General features: G+C 39.3%; 1 protein-coding gene across 1 annotated transcript in view; it reads right to left on the bottom strand.

Annotated features, from left to right (window-relative positions):
- Window positions 1-4,732: 4,732 nt before the first annotated feature.
- Window positions 4,733-26,103, bottom strand: part of SLC5A12 (solute carrier family 5 member 12) — a 46,556-nt gene continuing 25,185 nt past the window's right edge. Inside the window, exons 9-15 of the mRNA XM_065944477.1 lie at window positions 22,091-22,203; window positions 16,822-16,889; window positions 10,966-11,052; window positions 8,940-9,106; window positions 7,799-7,902; window positions 7,475-7,602; window positions 4,733-5,260 (exon numbers count right to left, since the gene is read on the bottom strand). Of these exons, the coding sequence (XP_065800549.1) occupies window positions 5,108-5,260; window positions 7,475-7,602; window positions 7,799-7,902; window positions 8,940-9,106; window positions 10,966-11,052; window positions 16,822-16,889; window positions 22,091-22,203 (820 nt within the window). The 3' untranslated portion in view covers window positions 4,733-5,107. The remainder of the gene's footprint in view (window positions 5,261-7,474; window positions 7,603-7,798; window positions 7,903-8,939; window positions 9,107-10,965; window positions 11,053-16,821; window positions 16,890-22,090; window positions 22,204-26,103) is intronic.

The following is a 26,103-nucleotide window of genomic DNA, read 5'->3' as shown; positions in this document are numbered from 1 at the left end:
TTAGGTGGCCAAACTATTGGAGTTTCAGCTTCAACATCAGTCCTTCCAATGAACACCCAGGACTGATCTCTTTAGGATGAACTGGTTGGATCTCCTTGCAGTCCAAGGGACTCTCAAGAGTCTTCTCCAATACCACAGTTCAAAAGCATCATTCTTCGGCACTCAGCTTTCTTTGTAGCCCAACTCTCACAACCATACATGACCACTGGAAAAACCATAGCCTTGACTAGACAGACGTTTTTGGATGAAGTAATGTCTTTGCTTCTTAATATGCTGTCTAGGTTGGTCATAACTTTCCTTCCAAGGAGCAAGCATCTTTTAAATTCAAGGCTGCAATCACCATCTGCAGTAATTTTGGAGCCCCCCAAAATAAAGTCAGCCACTGTTTCCACTGTTTCCCCACCTATTTGCCATGAAGTGATGGGACCATATGCCATGACCTTAGTTTTCTGAATGTTGAGCTTTAAACCAACTTTTTCACTCTCACTTTCCTCAAGAGGCTCTTTAGTTCTTCATTTTCTGCCATAAGGGTGATGTCATCTGCATATCTGAGGTTACTGATATTTCTCCTGGAAATCTTTTTCCAGCTTGTGCTTCATCCAGCCCCGTGTTTCTCATGATGTACTCTGCATATAAGTTAAATAAGCAGGGTGACAATATACAGCCTTGACATACTCCTTTTTCTATTTGAAACCAGTCTATTCCATGTCCAGTTCTAACTGTTGCTTCAATTAGAGAACCACATTTGCTATTAACTGTGCATTGAGTGGCAAACTTAAGTTGAAATGCTGTTATCAAAGTTTACACTTATGAATGTATTACTTAAATCATAGAAATGAATATTACACTTTTCAATAATAAAACTTGTCTATCTTTAGAAAAGTTTTTTTTTTCTGTTTTTATGAATTTAGGACCTTTAGAAAAGTTACTCTTTGGAAGATCATGTTTTAATTGAACTCAGCATTATGTTTCTTGAAAATCCTAAAGGGAAACAGTAAACCAATTTAATTTAAAATGGAATGAATACAATTTTATTCATATACTGCAGACTAACAGACATTGAATGTTACATGCAGGTCAGTCACTGTGCTAACTACTTCAGATGATTTACCTCTGTAAATCTTTGCAACAATTCTATTAAGTAGGGACAGTTTTGCTCCTTCTAATTTGTGAATAAAGTGTAAAAAGTCTTGCCCAAGATTACCAAGATAATTTTTGTTGGAACTTACATTTAAACCTGAAGCCCTTTGACTCCAATCCCTCACCTCAATCAAGAAGCTTGCTCCAAATGGTGACAAAGAAAATGTCAGTCATCAAAACAAATTCATCCCAAATGAGTGAAAAAGGCATTGAGGACATTCTGCTCCATTTTTACCAATATCTGTGAGTATGTTTAAAAGATAAGAGACTGACATCAAGTTTGGCACATTTTAGGCTGTCCTAGAGCTCATCATTCATTGTCCCCTTGTTGAAAATATCCCTGTTCATTCTGTGGCAAAATCAACCACAAGTGTAACCCATTTTTATGGCTTTGAACTTAGCCCTGGAGAGACTTGATACTGCACCAGTGGCCTTGACACAGCTCTGAGCTGACATTCCTTAGGGAGTGAGGCAGCAGAAGTGTGCTATGACTAACTAGGCAGATCTGTTGACCTGGCCCTTGTAGTGTCTGTCTGCTTCTCTACACAGCACATGTGGCTTCTGTGCACCGTGGAGATGGCTTTCCTGTGGATCCCCATCTGCTCTTAGATTTTTCATCTGTTCTTTTGAGGAGAATTATGTGTGATCCCTATATTGACCTCTAAAATTTCTTGAAATGTGACCTCAGAATGCCATAGGTTCAATCACATGAGAGCAGACAGACACATTTGTATAATAAATGTTATTTTCAATGTGCAAGTAAGTCATTTTATATATTGAAAATACTCCAGGTGAAAGAATGAGTAACTAAAAAAGAAAAAGGATCCAAAAACTTTCTGGGAAAGTAGTAAGCTAGTGAAATATCTGTAGGAGAATTTGTGAGTCAACTTTGTAAGAGTATTTGTGAGTAAAATGGAAAAATATAGGGTACCTTTTAGTTTTGCAGAATTCCAAGTGAAATTCTGAATTTCATATATATATAGCTACTATATATATGTATGTGTATATATATGTATACACACACATCTATATATTTATAGTGTGCATGCTCAGTTGTGTCCAACTTTTTGGGACCCCATGGACTGTAGCCTGCCAAACCCCTTTGTCCGTGGAATTTTCCAGGCAAGAATACTGGAGTGGGTTGCCATTTCCTCCTCCAGGGGATCTTCCCACCCAGGGATAGAACTCACATCTCCTATGGTTCCTCCATTGGCAGGTGGATTCTTTACCATAAGCCACCAGGGATATCTCTTTATAGATAGAGCTACTGTTAATTGAATTCTTATCCTCAGATTTTTTTTTTCTTCTCTGTCCCATTAACTGAGCCAATGAGGTTTGGCCCAGATTTCAACATTCACCTAATGTATTTTTCAAGTTCTAATTGATAAGAATGTCTTAACTACTAAATCATTTGGAAAATAGTTGCAATTCTCAATTTACAAATCCTTAGATCAATACCTTTCATTAACATGCTGAACCTCAAAAATGTTTTTAGTAATTCTTTTCCTTCTCATTTTCATATTATTTTCTCCAATGTACTCCCTTTCCCTTCTTTCCTCCTCTTTTCAAAATGTATTTTTCTCATCTCTCTTGTATATCATAGCCCAATTTTCTCTTCCTCTCCCATTATTTCCCCTCCTGTTTGAAATTGGAAAAGAGAAGGCAAGCAATGGACTATGACTTATAAACTCCAGCTATATTTTAAATTCCTCTATTGATTGTTTTCCCTTCTTTCTAGTTTATCTCCCTATTAATAAACACTGTTTACATAATTTGCCCCCATCTCCTGCTTCTTTTAAAGTTTTCTCCTCTTGGGTAGCATTGATACAACACAGCCTCGGGACTCCCCCTTATCCGTACTGATTTGGACCATTTCTTCGTACTTCGCTGACATACTCGTTCTAGGCCTCTTCATCTTACCTGGCCACCAAAATAAATATCTGGCCCCTGACCTAATGTACCTGACAGACATCAGCTTGTTTCCTACTGTCTTTCCTCTGATCTAGCACCTATGGCACTGGTTCTTTTTAACCCTTTAAGGATCTGATTTCTTTGCTTCTTCCAAAAAGCTTTGATTGACTCTCCGTTTGTTACTCACTTTTTGATCTATAATCTCCTCTCACTCCAGAACTTTAACGATTATTTTCTAGAATTCAACTACTATGGTCTTTACTTCCATCTCCTTAACCTGATGGATCACAGTGAGCTTGCAGATATGAGCTGAAGGAACAAAGTAGGAATCCTGTGGACAAGGCATTTAGCACCAAAAAAGACTCTGGGGCTTCTGAAATCCCTTGTGGGCTGGTAAGCTAGCTATAAGTTTCTTTTGCACAATACTGTCCTATCAGCTGCCTATTGGGGCCTTTGCTGTTCACCCAGCTCAGTAGGAAAAAATCCACCTGCCAGTGCAGAAGATGCTGGAATGCAGGAGACAACAGAGACATAGGTTCGATCTCTGGGTCAGAAAGATCCCCTGCAGTAGGAAATGGCAACCCACTCCAGTATTCTTGCCTGAAAACTTCCATAGACAGAGAAGCCTGGCAGGCTATGGTCCACAGGGTCACAAAGAGTCAGACACGACTGAGCGACTGAGCACTCATGCATAAACGGAAAAAGACTCCAGACTTCTTATTGAGCACAGAGTGAATTTTTCACTGTAAGGTGATAGAAGAGAAGAAGAAATACTACACTAAGAATATAAAGGGAGCAGAGTATTTATTTACAATTGTTCCCATTTACCAGACATACCAGTCTCTCCTCTTATGCTGAGCAAAATTAATTTGAAGGCTTGATCAGGACAGCTGTAATAGCAAGAATGGCTGGAAGAGGACTTAAAGGTGTGTGGGTGGGTTGGGGGGAGGGATTAAGAGCAGTCGTGTTCCCATTGCACCTGCAGGATGAAGGGATGCGACATGCCTGCATATATGTAAGGTCTGGGGGTTGGGGTGGACGTTATTCCCTTGTTTTATGAGCAGTGTCAGGGAAGCGTTTAATACGCAGCTCTCCTCCTGCAAACTCCAACATGTATATGCTGTGCGTGCTTAGTCGCTCAGTCCTGTCCAACTCTTTGAGACCCCATGGACTGCAGCCCCCAGGCTCCTCTGTCCATGGGGATTCTCCAGGCAGGAAGACTGCTGTGGGTAGCTGTTTCCTTCTCCAGGGGATCTTCCCAACCCAGGGGTTGAACCCAGGTCTCCCACATTGCAGGTGGATTCTTTACCAGCTTAGACACCAGGGAAGCCCAAAATACTGGAGTGGGTAGCCTATCCCTTCTCCAGGGCATCTTCCTGACCCAGGAATCAAACCGGGGTCTCCTGCATCACAGGCAGATTCTTTACCGGCTGAGCTACCAGGGAAGCTCAAATTCCAAGATATTTGATGGCTAAAAAAAACTACAAAAAAAAAAAAAAAAAAACCCAAAAACCCAGCCAACCAACAAACACACATAGTCCCTGGAGTTTTATATAACATAAAACAAAGAGACTGATTCTTGCACTCTGATGAAGTCAAGCCCTAATTTACTAAAAAAGAAAGTTGCTGGGGCACTTAAGACTTGTCTATTTTTTCTCACCTGACAGTGGGATCTTCCAAAAAATAGTCTTCAGAACATTCTGGGAAACATTCATTTTATTTGTGGTCATAAATAATATAAATACACATTAGACAACCCTGTCTTCTAGCAGTGGCAACTAACTACAAAGTCTACTAACCAATGTGCTTAGTCGCTCAGTCGTGTCTGACCCCATGGTCTATAGCCCACCAGGCTCCTCTGTCCATGAGGATTCTCTAGGCAAGAATACGGAGTGGGTTTCCATGCCCTCCTCCAGGGAATCTTCCCAATCCAGGAACTGAACCCAGGTCTCCCGCATTGCAGGCAGATTCTTTACTATCTGAGCTACCAGGAAAGCCCACTAAACATTAGGAAAGAATTATGTGGACTGTGTGTATTTGTGTGTGTGCGTGTGCCTTAGAAATGGGTAATCTTCTCTAAAGCCATGTTGTCATAGTTTTTGTCCTTGAGATCATAGCCTGGAACATGCGCCAGGCTTTCTTGCTTGAGGCCATTTTGTAAGACAGATTCAGCCCCTTGTTTCCAGGTACTGCCATTCTCAAGGTTTTCCTGAGGAAAATAGAAAGGCACATATTAGTGGGACAGTCTTAATGTATCCCAAATCAAACTGAGGGAATCTTGCTCACACCTTCCCCTTTGAAAAGAAAAAAAAAAAAGAAAGAAAGATAAATATAAAAACAGCACAAATAACCCTGACCCAGGGCACTTCCTAACTGGTAGATTTGATGCCTCAATCCATGTAGGTGCCATTTCTAATGATGATGATAACAATAATAATAAAAACAGAGCAGTTTAGTGAGCTTGTGGCCCAAACAGTAAAGAATCTGCCTGCAATGCAGGAGGCCCAGGTTCGATGCTTGGATTGGGAAGATCCCTTGGAGAAAGGAACGGCTACCCACTCTAGTATTCTTGCCTAGAAAATCCCATGGACAGAGGACCCGGATGGGCTACAGTCCATGGGGTCACAAAGAGTCAGACACAGCTGAGCCAGTAATTGCATTGCACAATATATCAACGCATGGAGTGAAAACATCTATGTCTCTAGTACGACAGTCCTGTGAGGCAGTATATTACTTCCTGAAGAGAGACAAACTTGTGTCTTGCAAGCTGGTCACCCTCTTCCTTTCCATGAACAGCGAGTCCTCTGGTCACAACAGGAGCCCTGTTATGTGAACCCTCCAGAAGGCTGCTCGGTGTTGTTCCTTGGCAAAGGAGCCCAGCAGTGACAGCTAAGTGTCCTCTCCCAGTCTAAACTCAGCCTTGAGAACAGAGGCTGTGTGCATCAGCAAGATTCCCCATTTATCCCAGGAGATGTGTGCCCAGGAAGATACGGCTGTGAAGCAGTAAATAACATGATTCTTTTTTTTTCTAGAACTTCCTCAAACTCCATTTATCCAAACAATACACTGCTTAGCCAGCTGCCTTGTCAGCAGATAGACTGCCTTCCCATTCTGAGCCCCTGTCAAGAAGGTGCTCTCCTTAGCAAAAACTGAAACTCAGCTTTACTTCACATACAAGTTATTATGGGCTTTGGGTAGGGGGGAAGCAAATGACAACTTAAGAGCTGTGATAAGGGCAAAGAGTCCCTCTCCTAGAGTACTGACAGAGTGAAATGTCTGGGCTTGAAAGAAAGATAATAAGCCCTCACTTTAAGGGAAAAAAATCCCTGCCTGTAATCAGACTGAGAGGAAAGACACGGATAAAACCAGTTGCAAACCCAACATGAAACACTGCTTCTGTCAAGGTCCTGGCATTATCAGATGCCATAGTAACTTGGAGTGATCACTGCTCTTCCACCAAAGCTGCCCCACATGACTTTGTCTCCATTCCCTCTTCCCTTACTTAGACCCCTCTTAGAATCCTCCAGCAGAAACACCAACCTTACCCTTTGGTTGAGGATGGCACCCTTGGGGTGTCCCAGACCCCTTCCTATATCAAGTCAGTAGGTCCAATCTGGTCTGACTTCAGGCTGTTAGGGTGGTTGTGGGCTGATGTGACCTTAATCATGCTCAGGCAGTGTCTCTAGACCTTAATAGCACTGGGACCATTTCCCTCACCCTGTGTGGCCTGAACATGATTCTTGGAAGAATAAAAGGAGAGCTGGGAGAGAGTATGTATCCTGCTGCTTCTCTGTCTGAGACGTTCCATCAATAAATCTTAGTTTATATTTATATATAAATAACAACTTTCTATTTATACTCTGTGACATACCAGACATGTTCCCGTCCAGGTCACGCTGCATGGTCCCCCCTTTGTTCTCAGATAAAAGCTGAAGTTCCAAAAATGTGAAAGTTGCTCAGTCATGTCCTACTCTTTGCAACCGCATGGACTATACAGTCCATGGAATTCTCCAGGCCAGAATACTGCAGTGGTCAGCTGTTCCCTTCTCCAGGGCACCTTCCCAACCCGGGAATTGAACACATGTCTCTCGCATTGCAGGCAGATTCTTTACCAGTTGAGCCGCCAGGGAAGCCTAAGAATGCTGGAGTGGATAGGCTATCCCTTCTCCAAGGATTCCCCCAGGATCTTCCTGACTCAGGAATCAATCCGGGGTCTCCTCTCCTGCTTTGCATGTGGATTCTTTACCAGTTGAGCTACCAGGGAATTTAACTGAGGTAACTGAAGTGAAAACCAAGATTCTTTCAGATTCTCATATCCACCAGCTACCCTCCCGACTCCCAGCCTTGCTGATGGTTTAAATGGGCAGAAACGGAATCCTTTTGAGCCAATTCACATTGTTCAGAAGCTCAAACATCAGCTTACCTGCTCTGTTCCGCTGTCATGCTGAACTCCACACCAGCACAGTGTTTTGTATTTCTTAGACCAAAAGCAAAATAAATTGCAGACTGGTCTAATTAGCAGTGGTGGAATATCCTTGCCCTTTTGGCGACCTATTAATAAAAGGAAAAATGGATTAGGTGTTGCATGCTTCCAAGAGTTCCTTTAAGGACTGTCCATTTGAGAACTAGGTCACTCTTTCTGTGGTGAACCCCAAATCATGCCTGTAAGATGAGTACGTCATTTGGCAATGCACAAGACTCGCCCATGTCTTCCTTGGCCCCAAGAAGAGGAAAGTATGTAACCGACCTGTTAGGAAGCTGATGATTACTCCAGCAGCTATGCATCCCAGGCAGCCCACGGTGCTGTAGTGCAGGTAGGAGATTGCATACCAGGTCTCAGCGATGGCAGGTCTGTGAAGAGCAGCAGCACATCCTCAGTTCTGAGTGTGAAGTCATGATTCACAGTGACTAAGAGGATGGCTGAGGGTTCGCCATTTCCTAAAATGGTCTTCCCTGGTGGCTCAGTGGTGAAGAGCCAATGCAGGGGACCCAGGTATGATCCCTTGTTGGGATGATCCCCTGGAGGAGGAAATGGCAACCCACTCCAGTATCCTTGCCTGGGAAATCCCAAGGACAGAGGAGTCTGGCAGGCTACAGTCTATGGGGTCACAAACAGTCAGACATGACTGACCAACTAAACAGCAATCTCTGAAAACCCCAAAACTTATCTTTTTGCCATTTGATTATTTTTTAAAAAATAATTAACTGTAGAGTGGTTGTGTTTTATATGCCACTCAACTCAATCCATCCCTGAATTACAAGTCTTACTACTACACCACAATTGCAATAAGGACCATGCCTTCCATTTCAGACATTTACTAAGCCCAGATTTAGTGCCAAAAATTGTGACAGACACTGGAGATTAAAGATGAGTAAGTCAAAAAGTCTACATGTAAGAGTTAACAATCATAAAATAGACCAGCACAACTTTGTAGAAGAGCAACAAAGGATTTGGAAAATATTCAGAAAGAGTGTTAAACCCAGGCTGATATGTGAGATGATGCCTCAGCTTGTTTTTAAAAAATACTTAGCTGTTATTCAAGCAAAAAAAAAAAAAAAAAAAGGTTGTTAGAGCCAGGATTTAGCATTCCAAGAAAAAAATATAGAATAAGCACAGGCAGGAAGGAAGAAACAGCCTGGGGGACCTGAGAACTCAGACTTCCAATTAACACTCTTGCCAAGTTCATTCTTGGGTACTGGGATGCAGAGGAATGTGTATTTACGTAAAGCTGGAACCCAGGGGCACTCTTTGTTGCTGGGTACCATCCAGAACAACTCTCTCTTAGGAGAGCAAGATGGTCTCCTCAGACTTGGCATGAAGTATGCGCCTTTCTCTAACTTGGGGACCCTCTCTCTGGGACCTGACGCCATCCTTAAGGTGAGACTACCTGCTGGATAGCGCTGGAGGCACTGATTCCGTCACATTTGATAGGTCACACCGGTCAGTCGATAAAGGCAAAGGCCAAGTCTTAGAGGCTGGTGCAGGGTAAATGAAGGCGCCGATGGCCACCCAAAATGACAAGAGGATTCCAGTCAGAAGGCCTGCTAGGGCACCCTTGATAAAGAAAAGCAAAAGTTAAAGAGAGATCTGACCATTAAAAGATCCAAGCCATTGACAGAATAATAAGATGAAAAGCCTTCTGTCTCAGATTCTGGCTTTGTATCCCCAATCCTGGCCACTTGTACTCAAAACAGCACACTGCCAGCCTTCAAACTCCCACAATGAGCTTTATTTAGGAATACATTGTTCCTTAAATGAAGACATTGGAGGATTTTATTGTGGTCATTGTATGTAAATTTTGACAGGATTTGTTTTTCTCCTTTTGGCTTCTCCCTCCTATCACTAAAAAATACTTGTTGAACCTCAGTTCCCAGAAGAAGAGTTTCAGAAATTCAGGAAAACCTCAGATAATGGAGACATTGGGGTCATTTTTCACTGACAGCCATTGTAGGCTGTGATATAGAAATTTTTATTCCCATATCTCTTCCCAGGTGATGCTGGTCACATCCTCGGACTCCCAAGTTTAGAGTTTTTGATTTGAGTCTAAATGTTAGTTGTGTCACTTAAGGGTCATACTTCTTGATACAAAGTTAAAAGTCAGTGAGTCACTCACTCCTTCCAAGGAAACAGAATAACCCAGCTGAGATCAGGACCACCCGAAAACTAAAACTGAATCTTACTGGTCTCTGCCAGATAGCTGAACTTTCTCTGTGATAGAAAACAACTTGTTGGTTTCTCTTATTTATTCATAAAAACGGCTCCTCGGTTACAGCACCAGAATGTTCTCTTTGTTATTGTTTGGGGAAATTAAAGCAATGAGTATGACTTGACTGCTAGGGCCCTTGGGCTACACTGCACATTTGCTCAGACATGTCTGACTTTTTGCAACACTGTGGACTGTAGCCTAACAGGCTCCTCTGTCTGTAGTATCTTCCTGGCAAGAATACTGGGGTGGGTTGCCATTTCCTCCTCCAGTGATCTTCCAGACCCATAGATCGAACACACATCTCTTGCATCTCTTGCATTGGCAGGCGAATTCTTTACCACTAGCGCCACCAGATGCTATAAATTAATGATCAGAAAAGTATTTGCAATAACTAAGCATTGTATTATATTTCCAAATAGGTGTTCCTTTTGATTTATTTTTACTACACAGTCATCCAACCAATATTTACTTAAGGACATACCATTATCTTGTACTGGGGCTTCCCCAGTGGTACTAAGTGGTAAAGAAGAAACTACCTGCCAATGCAGGAGACATAAGAGATGTGGGTTTGATCCCTGGGTTGGGAAGAGGGCACGGAAACCCACTCTGGTATTCTTTCCTGGAGAATCCCATGGACATAGGAGCCTGGCGGGCTAGAGTCCATAATGTCACAAAGAGTCGGACACCACTGAAGTGACTTAGCACTCACGCACACATTAGCTTGTCAAAACCAAGAATGTCCAGCTATTAAAATATGCATGCTGGTCTCCTCTCTCCTTCTTCAATTAGTTAATTAGCTTAACTAAGTTACTTATAATTTTGGGTAACTAAATATAGAAAAGAAAATTTACACTTTTAAAGTTTTCAAAGTCGGGTTTTAACTAAACTATTTCTGATCTTAGTATCTGTTTTATATTTTGTTTTGTGGGCTCTTAATTTAGAGAAGACAACTTAAACCCTGAAGAGTTAACATTGATGCCGTAACATATGGTATTTCATGGCTGGCTCTTGCTTTGTTTTCTGCTCTTAATACAGATTCACTGAAGTCAGAGATTGGAGGGCTGGGGCTCTATTTAGATCTACTGTGGAAAGAAGCCCTCATTTTTTCTGGCAAAGACAAATGACCTTTCTAAGGAGGACTGAGAGAGGAGAGAGTGGCCGGGCCCAGTCTCAGCTGGAAGTGTGCAGAGGGGTGTGGGAGACTTACCTTCCAGTTCACAAAAGGGAACAAGATTCCCAGAGAGAACAAGCCCAGCATCGGCCCCCCACACATGCCGTGGATGCTGAGGGCAGCCTGTGGACCAAAGCAGATCAGATCAACAAACACTATATTCCCCCGAATCTGTGGCCCACCCAGGACCAACTCCCTTTCTTGGACATGAGATGAATTGCAGTCCTAGTCTTGACCGTGTCACTTATTAATCATGTGCTTTCTCAAAATCATTTCTCCCTTCTGGGCTCATTGATAAGCATTATGTAAAAAACCAAAAATATCTGTAAACATACTCGTGTGTGTGTGAACACAGACAATTTGGATTTAGTAGGATAAGTATTCCCACAAGCTGGAAATTACTGACTTGTTTATATTTTCTGTCTTGTCAAAACGCTTTTGTAGGGGGGTGGGAGAGAGGTCCAAGTGGGAAGGGATATATGTGTACATGTGACTGATTTGCTTCATTGTACAGCAGAAGCTAACACAACATGGTAAGGGAATTATAACACAAGTTTTAAAAAGAAAACTTTTTAAATAACATATTTAATAAATACATCTATAACTTGTTTGCCTATCTTATGTAGTTGATCCAGTTGTTTTAATTTAGTTTGAACAATTCTATTATTTTGACAATAATTATTAACCCACTCTTGCTATCTCACCATAATACCTCAAGGATGTTGCAGCATTAATTTGGAACTTGGTGGGGAGGCCATTGGATACTCAATATCCAATATCCCATTGTTATGGGTCTATCTCCTTTAGATATACAGGGAGTTTGGCAAATGCATTTCCATCTCTCTTAGTCTTTAAGTTATTGAACCCAGTGAATTGGCAAAGGGTTTTAATTAAACTAGTTTGCTATCAACCTATATAGTCTTGTGCCATAGCTTTGCGAAAGTCTTGACCATACACAGGCACTGATAAGCATGGAAGGAAGCATGTACTTAAGTATGTGCACGCACATGCATACAAACACACACACACACACACACACACACACATACAAAGCTACTCTGCAATGCAACTTTAGTTCTATGCATACAACTGCAGGACTCTTAGATCAAGGGGCTGTGATAAGAAGGCTCTAAACATTTTATCCATCTTTTCTGTTTGTCAGGCACCAGCTCCATGTCTTATGTGTCAGACAATAGAGATGAACTACCTTGGCACTCTAAACAAATGATCTCATTTCATGCCCACAATTACCCTGCTTAGTTGGTAGCACTAACTGGATTTCACAGATGAGAAGTTTGGACTGAAATAAAATATATTCAATGTATGCTTTCAGTTAGAATGTTGCAGAGGTGAGATTTAAGAGTCTGAAGTCAGTTTTGTTTGGCTCTAAAACCCACCTAAAAAAAGACAAGAGCATGGACAACCATCATAGTCTCCTTTTTCTATTTAAGGTGAAAAAGTTCTTTGAAAGAGTCCGTCACTAAGAGAATATTTAGATTCTCATTTTGACTTCGCCACATGTAAATATGATCTGGTGAAACTTCAGTTATTAATTCAGATTTATTTTATTTCAGATAGTCTTCTTTCTTTAAAAAATAAAATATAAATGGGACCAAGGGGACTTCAAGTCCACTCCAGCTATAATATAAATTCTTTTGTCCAGAAAAATGAGCTAAAACGCACTGTTATGATTGCTTTTCCAGGATAATTTTTAGAGAAATCAATGCCACAGATAGATCTTTGACAAGATGGAGACAGATAAGATTACAGTAAATACTCTTCCCAAAAGTCAATACTTAATAGTCTTCACATTTTCTCTGCTGATTGATAGCATTAATTTCTAGTTGCTGTGGTTGCTGAATTGGAAGCTAACTTACTAGCTATTATATGGGAGAATCAATAAATTAGGATAAATGTTTATTTTCTCCATAGGAGAAAAATAATGAACAATCTCTTATGAAGTCCTTAGCCAATATGCTCTGGGTAAGGGGAAAGTTTTCATGTGATAAAAGAGAAATAAATCAAAGAGTTTCTGGATTTTAAAAATACGTATTTCTGTAATATACAAACCAACTTCAATTTCTTGTCTTTCTTTTTGTCATTAAGCATGTTTAATTGAAGGAAGACAGAGCTCTTTTAATAGCCCCTACCCCAATGGCCAAATCCCATTTAAGCCCCTGCTGCAAAGAGAGGATCGCAGCTAAAGAAACATGTTTCAGGACTAGTGTTGCCTCACGGATCCTAGCCTTCTCAGATGACAAGTGGGGATCAAAATACCTGCTTCTAATACCTGCTTCCTGGGATTTGTGTGTGTGTGGCTGTTTGAGAGTATTCAATGTGGAATCCAAAAGAAAACTCCTAAATAGAATCTGGGCACTCTGGAGCACATGACAATCACCCCCAAAATATTATCCACCACTATCATCATCTTACTGTTACCTTCTTACCTCCCCTGTTAGTGAACTCTCTGATCCCTGAGGTGTGTCATTTGATGGTTGGACTGTTTTGAAATCTAGAATGTACTTCTTTTTATACTTCCAAAGAAAGAAAGATCACCACCCACTCCCACAAAAAAACAAAGAAAGCACTTTCTTAAATTGGGAAAAAGAGATCTAGAGATCTAGAGTATAGAGATCATGGTATGCATGGGAAGCCTGGAGTGCTGCAGTCCGTAGGGTTGCAAACAGTCAGATATGACACAGCAACTGAACAACAATAACAGAGGTCATCGCAGCCCTTAGCAGAACTATTGAGTTGGCCAGAAAGTACATTCTAGTTTTCTGTAAGATCCTGAATGAACTTTTGACCAACCCAGTAGCTGATGGCCATTAAGACAGCAGCATAATAGATAGATAGACTGGCTTTTCCCAGAGGGGACTCCACAGAGTATTAGTTACCAGATCCCCATTGATGTTACTCTACTGATGTAGCTGACAAAGGTCTGTCTAGTCAAAGCTATGGTTTTTCCAGTAGTCATGTATGGATGTGAGAGTTGGACTATAAAGAAAGCTGAGCGCCGAAGGATTGATGCTTTTGAACTGTGTTGTTGGAGAAGACTCTTGAGAGTCTCTTGGACTGCAAGGAGATCCAACCAGTCCATCCTGAAGGAAATCAGTCCTGAATATACACTGAAACGACTGATCTGAAGCTGAAACTCCAGTTTTTGGCCACCTATTGCAAAGAACTGACTCATTTGAAAAGACCCTGATGCTGGGAAAGATTGAAAGTGGGAGGAGAAGGGGACGATGGTTGGATGGCATCACCGAGTCAAAGGACATGAGTTTGAGTAAGCTCCAGGAGTTGGTGATGGACAGGGAAGCCTGGTGTGCTGTAGTCCATGGAATTGCAGAGTTGGACATGACTGAGCGACTAAACTGACTGATGCTACCTACCCCTCCTCCTATCTTCTCTCCCTGTACATGATGCTATGGTCACATATTTTAAGTGAAACAGCTTACTAGGTTTTCCCAGAGCCTTTGCTATGGTATTGTGTGCTGTAGTTTTCTGAAAGGGTAATGCATTGGAAAATTAAATGGTATATTACAGTTGTCTTTCTGCACCTGTCAAATCAGATGTCTTCAGAGAAGCAAAGAGAGCATTTTAGACACAAATCTCTCCCCTAGGGAAAAGATCACACATCAGTGTGTTTATTTCTTGCCCACTGGCATCCCCTAAACTGTGTGAACTTTGTGACACACATTTTAACCAATCAAGAAAGGAAGCAAGCCTACCATACTTATTTGAATAAGGATAAGCATCCCTCACATCTCCCTCTTCATGGTAAGCTTGACGTGTTACACCAGTGTTGCAGGAACCCTTATCTATTCTGGAGCCTTTCATGCCTCAATGGCAAATAAGCTTAACATGCAAATATCTCTGGAAGAAAACAATTTATTGTTTCAAATTCTCACCAAATTGAACATGGTGATACATCCTTAAAACAACATTGTTAATCAACTATACTCCAATAAAAAATAGAAAGAAAAAAGAGTAAATAATGATTGGATAAAGGGGAGAAAACAAAGGGCCACAAAGCATCAGAGGTAACTTGGAAATGCGGGTAAATAAACCTTAAAAAGGGGCTTCCCGGATGGTTTGCTGGGCAAAGAATCTGCCTGCGTTGCAGGAGACAAAGGAGACGTTGGGTTTGATCCCTGGGTCAAGAAGATCCTCTGGAGAGGGAAATGGTAGCCCACTCCAGTATTATTGCCTAGAGAATCCCCAAGGACAGAGGAGCCTGGAGGGCTATAGTCATAGGGTCCCAAAGAGTCAGACATGATTTAGGGACTAAGCACGCAAACCTTAAAAAATGCTGTTGAGGTCACTAAAGACAACTTCATGAACAGGTCAGTTCTGCTGTGTGGAGGGGGAGATATCAAAGTCCTCAAAAATTGTAGAGATCAGCAAGCAACTGTCATTAAATAAAGCTCATACATAGCACAGAGGACAGGAAGTTTCCAGTCCCAAAACTTCTCTTATAAAGACAACTGGATTGTTATGGTACTAAACTACCCAACTCAGTTTTCTGTACTTCAAAAAGCAAATAATGGAACCTATGTAAAGAGTCATTGGAAGGATCAAGCAAGATCCATTGCTCTGGAAACTAAAACACATCCTATAAAAATCAGTGATGACCGCAGCACTGTTTATAATAGCCAGGACATGGAAGCAGCCTAGATGCCCATCCGCAGATGAATGGATAAGGAAGCTGTGGTACATATACACCATGGAATATTACTCAGCCGTTAAAAAGAATTCATTTGAATCAGTTCTAATGAGATGGACGAAACTGGAGCCCATTATACAGAGTGAAGTAAGCCAGAAAGATAAAGAACATTACAGCATACTAACACATATATACAGAATTTAGAAAGATGGTAACAATAACCCTATATGCAAAACAGAAAAAGAAACACAGAAGTACAGAACAGACTTTTGAACTCCGTGGGAGAAGGTGAGGGTGGGATGTTTCAAAAGAACAGCATGTATATTATCTATGGTGAATCAGATCACTAGCCCAGGTGGGATGCATGAGACGAGTGCTCGGGCCTGGTGCACTGGGAGGACCCAGAGGAGTCGGGTGGAGAGGGAGGTGGGAGGGGGGATCGGGATGGGGAATACATGTAACTCAATGGCTGATTCGTGTCAATGTATGACAAAACCCACTGAAATGTTGTGAAGTAATTGGCCTCCAACTAATAAAATAAATTTAAAAAAAAAAAAAAAATCAGTGATGACTATTCACTCACTCTCACTCATTTCTACTTTTAAGCAGCATGTATTGAAAACCTAAACCATGCCAAGAAAATATACAGGATGTTCAAATTATACAAAGATGTGACAGGATTAAGACGGTTGATATAGAATATGAACATTGCTTATCCGATGATGTTTTGTGAGTTGGGCAATTTGAGGAAGGAAAAAGGGGAGCTCAGAAGACTTGGGTCATAAACATGGTTTAACCGCTAACTAGCTAGGAGAACTTGAGCAGGATGTTTTCATTTTTTTCTGTATCATGTATAAAATAAATGTTGAAACAGATTATCAGCACTTTCTAGTGCTGCCATAAGCTGAACTGGGAATTGAACGTATGGGAGGTAGTTCAGCATTGTTAATAGGTAGAGGTGGGCTCATTTCCAAGATCTATCTTGCTGTAGTTATAATTTGGGACAGTTCTTCACCTCTCTATTTCTTAGTTTCTTCACCTGTGATATTAGTGCATTACTCATACTACATCTTAAGGAAGTTATGAGAATCAAATGAGGTAATACATTTGAGACTGCAGCTAGACCATAATAAGCATTCTATAAATGTCCATTTTAATCATTGATTTTACTAATATGATTATCCTAGTTTTATTCAAGGATAATAAATTCTAAGATCTGTTATTACCTGTATGACACTACCCATGAGGGATGCAGCCACAGCTGTGGAGGTACATATCACGCCAAATAAGAGACCTGAAGAAAGAAAATGCATGACTATCATCCAACCTGCTTAGAGGGATTCCTTGAGCTCCTACTCAGGGTCCTGTCTTATGCAAGCCCTATTAGAAGGTGTTTTAGGAAGGACTGTCTACCCCACGTAGCTATCACAAGCCCCAAGAAGGGCACTGAAGAGACTTTCTCCCCCAACACATGCTTTCCTTGGTCAGGCAGAATGAGCTGGTGTCCAGCCTTGAGGAGTCTTCTCTCCAGGATTTAAGAAGAAAACTGTCATGTTGAAGCAACATGAAGATGCAGAAAGATCATTGGTCCTCAGACTAATCCAGACTAAATTTACGAGAACTAAGTCCATTTTAACTACTTACTTGTAATCAGCTGAAGAAATTACTAACCTCTCTGGGATGTGTGTAGTTTTTCATTTCTAAAATGGCTAGATATCTATACACTTTACCTCACAAATTTTGCAAATCTGACCATTTTTTCTGGTCTTTTCATGCTTTACTCATAACCTCCTTATGGCCCTCAGTATATTGCATAAGGAATTCTTTGTTTACATGGCTATACTGGAGCACAATAAGGGCCATCAGGGTACCACGCTCTGAAGCATCTTGCACAGTATACCTCTAGCATCATAGGATCTTGGTGGATGAATCAGCCTATCTTGGCTATCTTTTAAAGGTGATATTGTCTTCTAAGACATATTTTAAAAAACAATTGTTTTCATACATCTTTGTTTAAAAACTACCTTAAAGCTATTCAGTTCCCATTAAAACCCATAGATTAAATGAGAAAGGGTGAGAGACAAGGAGTTGGAGATAAATATAGACAGAGACGCGGTGACAGAAATAGAGAAAATGATTTTTCTCATTCTATTTGAAATTCTCTCTCAGGTAAATATTTGGCTCAGTTCCCAGTATTACCATTAATTTCACTGAGTATGTCAAACACTAAATGCCAATGCTATAAATTCCACTTCCCCCAAAGATCTCACATTCTAGGAAGGGACCACACCTAAATTAATTTATCCAAGAGTACCTGTTATATAGCAATTACTATATGCTTGCTAGTATTATTATTATTATATCAGATTTAGTATTTGATATGCATAATATTTATTATCAGGAATTCACTTTTAAGATGAAATCAGAGTAGCAACTTTAAAGCTGTATTTTCCAATTTCTCAATAAAACATGGAAAAATAAGGAAACCTACACAATAACAATGAAAATGGCAACCCACTCCAGTATTCTTGCCTGGAGAATCCCATGGATGGAGAAGCCTGGTAGCCTATAGTCCATGAGGTTGCAAAGAGTTGGACACGACGGAGCGACTTCGCTTTCACTTTCACACAATAATAATAAAACCAAGTTTGACCATGAACACCTTTCAGAATTATAAAATTGCTCCCATTATTTTTAAAGGTGATAGATTAGACATCAGAAATAAATGTTTGCCCTAATTCTGTATAACTTCATGAATAAGGAGAACTTCACCTGCTTGAAGAAAATTTAAAAGACATTTTTTCTAAACTATTAATTATCTTCTTGCTGAGCCAACAGTTGTCTATTTCAAATGGGATTCTAGGAAACCACCCCTCAATCCAAAGGTTCTACTCTTTTGTGTTGACTAGAGAAGTGATTCAGTCTCCCTCTCCCCAAAATCTTTATACGTCCACCAAATCACAATCAAGAGCAACTTTCAAGGCAAGGGGCTTAGGGAAAATTGGTGGTGTTCCATGGGGACCTAGAGTGTATGGATCCACAGACAAAGCAGTATAAATATTTGAGAGAGAGAAGGCACCACAGTTTCAGCAAATCCTATGGATTTCCCCAGTGTTACAACAGCTTGGAGGATCAGACAATAAACCGTGGGCATAGCAGAAACTTCTGCCCAGCATGTTCCTGAATATCTGCTAGAAATTGGGAATTGCATAAGAAGTGATGCTCATCCACCTGCTGTTAGCTGTATGTAACACATTATGCAAGATAGTAAAAAAAAAAAAAAGCAATTCAATTACCCAGTTAACAAGCATTGGTCAGCACCAATCTCTTGTTCAAGCATAAGTGAAAAGAAAAAAGAAAGATAGGATCTATGCCAAATACCGCCAAAGAAAAAATGAATATATTAAATTAAAAGCTCAAATACAGAGTATGTTTTCTGGAAATAATTTACCTTAAGAACCATAAAAAGTATTTAGAAACTGTTCGGTAATTTCAATACTATGCAAAAACATGTGGACTCAATGAAGTGAAAAGTGCAGGTCAAGAGAAAACAAATGGCAAGAAAAAAACAGCAAGATGGGGTAAATACCTATAGTTTAGGTGAGGATGAATCCAGGTGTGGTAAGCAAGGACTACAAGGAAATTGAAAACTATGGCAGTGACCAAGCACTTCTACTCCTTGGTATTTACTAAAGAGAAATGAAAACATGTTCACAAAAGACTTGTACAAGAATATCCATAGCAGCTGTATCATAAGAACTTCAGGCTAAAATAATCCAGGACCATCAATATAAGTTAAAACAAACAAACAAAAAAACTGTGGTGTATCTATACAATGTCATACTACTCAGCCATAAAAAGGGATGAAATACTGATACACAAAACAATATGAATGTATCTGAGTGAAATGAGTCTTACAAAAACAAATGTGTACTGTGTGATTCTATTTACCTAAAATTCTAGAAGAGTTAAAACTAATCAATGATGAAAAATATCAGAGTAGTGGCTGCTGCTGGAAGGAAGTGGGAGTAGGAATTGACCAGAATAACCAAGAGAGAACTTTCGAGGTTGATGGTAATGATTTATATCTATAGTGGCTGAGTCACACAGGTGTACACATTTTTCAAAACTCAGCAAATGCTTACTTAATATTTCTCCACATCATTGTGGATAAATTTTACACTTAAACTTTAAACAGTTACTGAATTCTAGTTAATATATGCTAAAATAATTACAGGTAAGTGTACTGATGTCTGGATTTACTTTTAAATATATCAAATATATGATGGATTAATAGATCGATAGAGAGTTAGATGGATGTGTGAAAAATCAAGTTCAATAAAACATTAATGGAGAATCTTGGTGGTGAATATACAGGAGACCATGATAAATGTCTTTAAACTTTTCTGTGTGATTGCATTTTTAATGGTAAAATGTGAGGAACAAAATACTATAGCAGAATTCAAATCACTATTATTAAGAAATTTATTTTGTGGAAGACTTACAGTAACTGAGAAAAAATCTGAGCCTTTCAAGTACACAGGAGAGGAAAAAATTATGAAAATAAGAGAAATAGTGAAGAATATGGAGAACACAAACCACAAATTAGAGAAACATTTAATAATGAGGATACCATAAAATCATCAATATTTGAAGGTAATAACCATACTTACTAGAAAATCAATTAAAATTTTCAGAATAAACAAGAGTTGTGCCAACGGCCAGATGTGTGCTTTATAAAACAAATGAAAACAAAAAGCTATAGCATTTTATTCAACCTGGTAATTTTCTTTTGGAGTTCCTGACTAAGGAAAAAAATTAAAGATACAATAAAAAATTATGCATATGGATTTCATCACAGTGTTACCAAAAAATGAAAAAAAAAAAAAAAACCTTCAAATTAACAGCATAAAAATGAGTCATTTTGTAAAACATTAAGCAGTTACTCAAAATCATGTTCTCAAAGAATACATTAAATGTCACAGGAAGATGCTCGGTATAGCATACTAGGAAAAAAATAACCAGGAACAAAATTATACATAACTTTATTTTAAAAGCACATATACTTCCCCAAATTACCTACATTTCCTTAGTAAGTAGGTGTATAATTTGTTTATACTTAAAAAGAAGTAAATTTTGTAAGACTATAATTCAATATAAGTGCTACAGTGATTATAAATAAAAAATGCAATTATACGATTAAGCAAAGAGCGATTATCTTTTGAGGTAAGGTTACTAGGAGTTTGGTAATAAAGGATTCTTTAGAAAACAATTTGACTTTATTAGACAAGCTGACTGGCCACAGTGAGCTAAATGTGTTTGTCTTTGGAGGAACAAATAGGATCAATATATGGCATAATCAAGAGGTGTTGATGTGATGAATCTAGGGTGTAGGATGAACACAGGAGAATGTCAAATATAAGATTGGTGAAAGCTAAGCTAGCCAGTCTTTCTTTCTTGGTACCCTCCTGGTTTCCTGAGATCTTTGGAAGTGTAAGAATTTACATGTGATTCTGTTTGCTAGCATTTATTGAGAATTTTTGCATCTACGTTCATCAGTTTTATTGGTCTGCAACTTTCTTTGTTGTGATATCATTGTCTGGTTTTGGTATTAGGGTGATCTTGGCCTCGTAAAAAGAACTTGGGAGTGCTCCTTTGTGATTGTTTGGAACAGTTTGAGAAGGGTGGGTGTTATCTCTTCTCTAAATGTTTGATAGAACTCACCTGTGAAGTTATCTGGTCCTGGACTTCTGTACATTGTAAGATTTTTAATCATAGTTTCAATTTTATTGCTTGTGATTGATCTGTTTATATTTTCTATTTCCTCCTAGTTCAGTCTTAGACGGTTGGTGGGTGGTGGGTGGAATGGGAACGGAAGAGTTGGATGAATTGGGAGATTGGGATTGACATATGCGTGCTGTTTGGTCACTTAGTCGTGTCCGACTCTTTGCAACCCCGTGGGCTGTAGCCCATCAGGATCTTCTGTCCATGGAATGTTCCAGGCAAGAACACTGGAGTGGGTTGCCATTTCCTATTCTAGGGGATCTTCTTGACCCAGGGATCAAACTGCATCTCTTTTTGCCCTGCATTGGCAGGCAGATACTTCACACTGCTCCCGCTGGGAAGCCCATAGGTACACTACCATGTGTGAAATAGACAGCTAGTGGAACCTCCTGGATAGCACAGGGAGCTCAGCTCAGCGCTCCACGGTGACCTAAATGGGTGGGATGATGGGCTGGGGGTGGATGGGAAGTCCAAGAGGGACAGGATATATGTACATGTATAGTGATTCACTTTGTTATGCAACAGAAACTAACACAATATTGTAAAGCAACTATACCCCAATTTAAAAAAGAATTTATATGTGAGATCACTCATGTACCTCCATGTGCACTTGTGCCTGTCAGCATGCGCCGAATAGAGCATGCAGGATTTTGACACATACCACATATACATTTCATGATATGGAATAGAAGATCCACCGGCTGTACCTACATAAGCCTTTACTGATCCAGGTGCTCAGCTTGTCAGAGAGACGAGGAAAACAGCTCTTGACAAAATCCTCAAAGGTCACTGTTGCTAAGGCATTGATGCTGGCAGCCACGGTGCTACAGGGAGACAAAAGCAGAACACAGCCCAAACTAAATAAAGCTGGCCAGCCTGCCCTGGCATCCAGGGTAAATAGACAAGGCAAGACTCTAGACAAACTAGATAGACGTGTGTCCTTATTCTGGGTCTCCAGGGGAACTACAGGGCCTCACTCTCCAAAGCTGCTTCTGTGTTTAATGCTCTTTGCTTCCTCCCTCTAATTCCAGTGGAGAAGCTAAGCTTTCATGCTCCAGCTCCCATTGATTTCCCTAGACCTTAAATGAGCTAGCATGCAGTAGCAGAGAGGTTGTGTGTGTGTGTGTGTGTGTATGTGTGTAGGCTAAACTTGAGGCAGGAAGTAGTGACTATCCTAATTTAGGAATCACTACAATATGCCATTCATTCATTCATTCTTTCATTCATACCATTTATACATCTGTTCATTCTGAGTACTAGGCATACAGTGGTGAACCAGAAAGACATAGAGCTCACACTTTAGTTGTGACATAGATATTTAACAACCAATTATTCAACTTACTACACTGTTATGAAGAAAAATAACAAAGAGTTAAGAAAGCATATCTTGCCGAGACCTAAACTGAAATGAAGTTTGGATTCTTCTCTAAAGAAGGGCTTCCCCAGTGACTCAGATGGTGAAGTGTCTGCCTGCAATGCGGGAGACCCAGGTTTGATCCCTAGGTTGGGAAGATCCCCTGAAGAAGGGAATGGCAACCCACCCCAGTACTCTTGCCTGGAGGATTCCATGGACAGTGGTGGTTAAGATAGGTACTGAAAGGACCCTTGCAAATTCAGAATAGGATGTTTTAGAACAAAGAGAAAATTTTAAATAAATGCCTGCAGATGGAAAACTTGTTTCATCCAACAGCAGGAAGCACCAGTGTGACTGGCTTGTAATTAATAAGGAAGAAAGAGACAAAGAAAATACTAGGAAGTAGGCAAAGATCAAAAGCACATAAAAGCTCTGGTATTCTCTCTCTGACTTTCCAAACAGAGTTCAGTCTTACAGCCCCAAATTTGCTTAATGGACAGAAAAACCAAAAAATTGGAGTTTCCTTTGTAGAACAGCATGAAAACTTATTAACTTTCTTATCCAGGCCAGGAATGTTTTAGCTAGTAGGATGAATGTATTTATTAAATTCATGTTATGCAAAATCACAAGCACAAACAAAAGTTCTGGAAAAGAAACAAGCAAACGAACAAAGCTCGGCCAGCTGTTTGTAAGTTTGTAAGTTTTCCATTGCTATTCATAGCTAATTGCTTTGTTATCCTCCAAAGCTCATTTGAAGACAAGCTATAGCTATGGCAACAGCATGGAAGAAAATTCAAACTTTGCCATTTTTTCTGTAATGCAAGATAATAGTATTATTATTAATTTATTAGTTGTAATTTATTTCAGTTGGAATGGTCCCAGGTCCATCTAGTGCAAAATTTAGAAGTTCTTTCCCTAATGACAGATACAGTTAGTAGAAACTTTCTGTGACCCATTTCTAGAAATTGAAATTCCCAATACTTCAGGGTAGCTTTCTCCTTTTCCTGAGAATCAAGGCACTGTGTATGTCCCCTGGAAGACTCTTCTATCTGTATCTCCATGCAAGTCAAATAAAGAAAGGAGAGGATCAAATAAAATAAGCCTCCATGCTCCCTATATGTATGGCTCAAAATCCATCATTTGAAAGCTTTAAGCTTTAGGGTTTATTTTCTACCCTTGAATCCACTGGGAGGGAGGCAACAAAAAGCCGATTTTCCCCAGAAGGATCAGATTTGCAGAACCTCTACTGGACTGCTTTTGCAGTCAGATATATTATCCATATGTCAGTTTCTCAGATTCTAAAACTGGTACAAGATCAGAAAATCTTTTTTTCTTTCCTATCACTAAACCACCATCTCTTTATTCTACCCCTTCCCTTGTCTTCCCCATTCTCTAACCCAACATCCCCCTTAACCTTATAGCAAAAGAAATCTCTCTATAATATGTACTGTCCAGTGTATCTCTTTTTTGGAATTTTTGGATTTGAGATCAAAAGAATCAACCCTTCTTTTAAGAGAGAATCAGTCTGTTGACAGCTATATTCATCCATTATGGAGTCAGCTTTAGGAAAATTGAATGAATAAATCAAGTTCTGTAGCGAGGGACCAAATGAAAGCTAATGTGTCATCCCTATTTGTGTTTGATCCCCTACTGTTCATTGTTTTTTCATTAGTTTCCCTGAGATACCGATACTAACACCACAGAACACATCATTTGTACTACTGATGCAAAATCCTATGAAGTATAGTAGCAAAAACAATCAGCAAAACACTAAGTTAAAATTACACCATAAGCAAGCTAAAATCATTATGTGAATTCAGAGATATTGCTACTCAATATTAGCATACTAATATTGATATGTCAAAAGCTAGAAAAGAAAACAATAGTCATCTCAAAAATGCCAATAGTAATCACAATTCCATATATCTCCCTGATAAAATATTTTCTAAAAGTAGAATAAATATATGTATTATTGTTCTTATTTATTTATTAGTTTTATATAAATATATTAAATGTAAATAAATAATATCATTCAAACCAAAACCTGGTATCATATTTACTGGTAATATCCAGGAACCGTTCCCTTTAAAGTATATAACAAAACAAAGATTTCTGTAATCTCTCAATTTTCTTATCATTGTTCTCAAAGCATAATTATATGAGAGTGAACATAGAAGTGTAACTATTAGGAAAGAAGAACTCAAAAGTATTTGCAAACATTATGATTTGAGTAATTCAAGTTCTATAGAATGGACTGAAAATAATTAGAAAAAAACTTATATCAAGGGGAATTCTGTAAAAGTAATGAATAAATACTATATACTAAGCTAACATATTTAAAATCACTCTTTAAAGCTTAGTCATTAGAATTATTAGTATCATCATAGATGTACACAAATAGATCAAAGGACTATAACAGAAAATCCAGGAAAAGTTCCAAAAATATTAAAGAAGGTAGGATGTAATAAAAGTAGCATTCAAGTCAGTGATGAAAAGATGACTTTTCACTAAAAATAAGGGGACAACTTGCTATTATCTTAGCAGAAAAATAAGTCAGGAACTCCACATCTTTTCTTTATATATCCCATGTATAGTCTAGATGATTTAATAATTTTAGCATTTAATAAGACAATAAGTATACTAGAATTATGTCTGGATGATTATTTGTAAGCATGGAATGGAGATGCCTTCATAAGAATGATATAAATCTAAAAATCATAATGTAAAAAATTAATATGATATAGCAGTTCCATACACTCAAAAATATTAATAAAGCAAATATACATAGGAGAAATTGGAGAAAATGAGATATATATCAATAAGCTTTTCCCATATATATATATATATGTATATAAACTCAAAAGAAAAAACAAATAACAGGGAACATGAACTGGCATCTTAAAGAAAAAGAAATCCATATGGCCAGTGAAGGATGGAAAGATAGCCAACCCCACTTCTGCTCAAGGCAATTTGTATTATACTAAATGAATTAAGTCAGACAAAGACAAATACCATATGGTATCACTTATATGTGGAATCTAAAACAGTGATACTGTCTTATTGTTTTAGTCTATTGCTCTCAACACTCTTGCCCCCATCAGTCTCCATTTGACTGTCACGTCTCACCTGGATTAAAGCAAAAGTCTCCTTAGAGTCACTTGCTCTCACCACTCCTTTTGTGACAGCCCGTTCCCTTCACAAAGAAGACTGAGTCTTCAGTTGTATGACATCACTCACTCAAACTTTCTGCTTCAAATCTTCCAATACCTTCCTATTTAGTATGCAATGAAAGCTCTTCAGTCTTTCATAAAAACTTCCCTGATCCGATGCTTGCTCGCCTCTTCCAATTTCTCCTCATTTGTTCTCCTCT

Source organism: Muntiacus reevesi, chromosome 9, assembly GCF_963930625.1.
Source record: "Muntiacus reevesi chromosome 9, mMunRee1.1, whole genome shotgun sequence".
In the NCBI taxonomy this organism is placed as follows: Eukaryota; Metazoa; Chordata; class Mammalia; order Artiodactyla; family Cervidae; genus Muntiacus; species Muntiacus reevesi.
The sequence above is the reverse complement of the archived record's forward strand: the minus strand, read 5'-3'. Positions and strand labels throughout refer to the sequence as shown.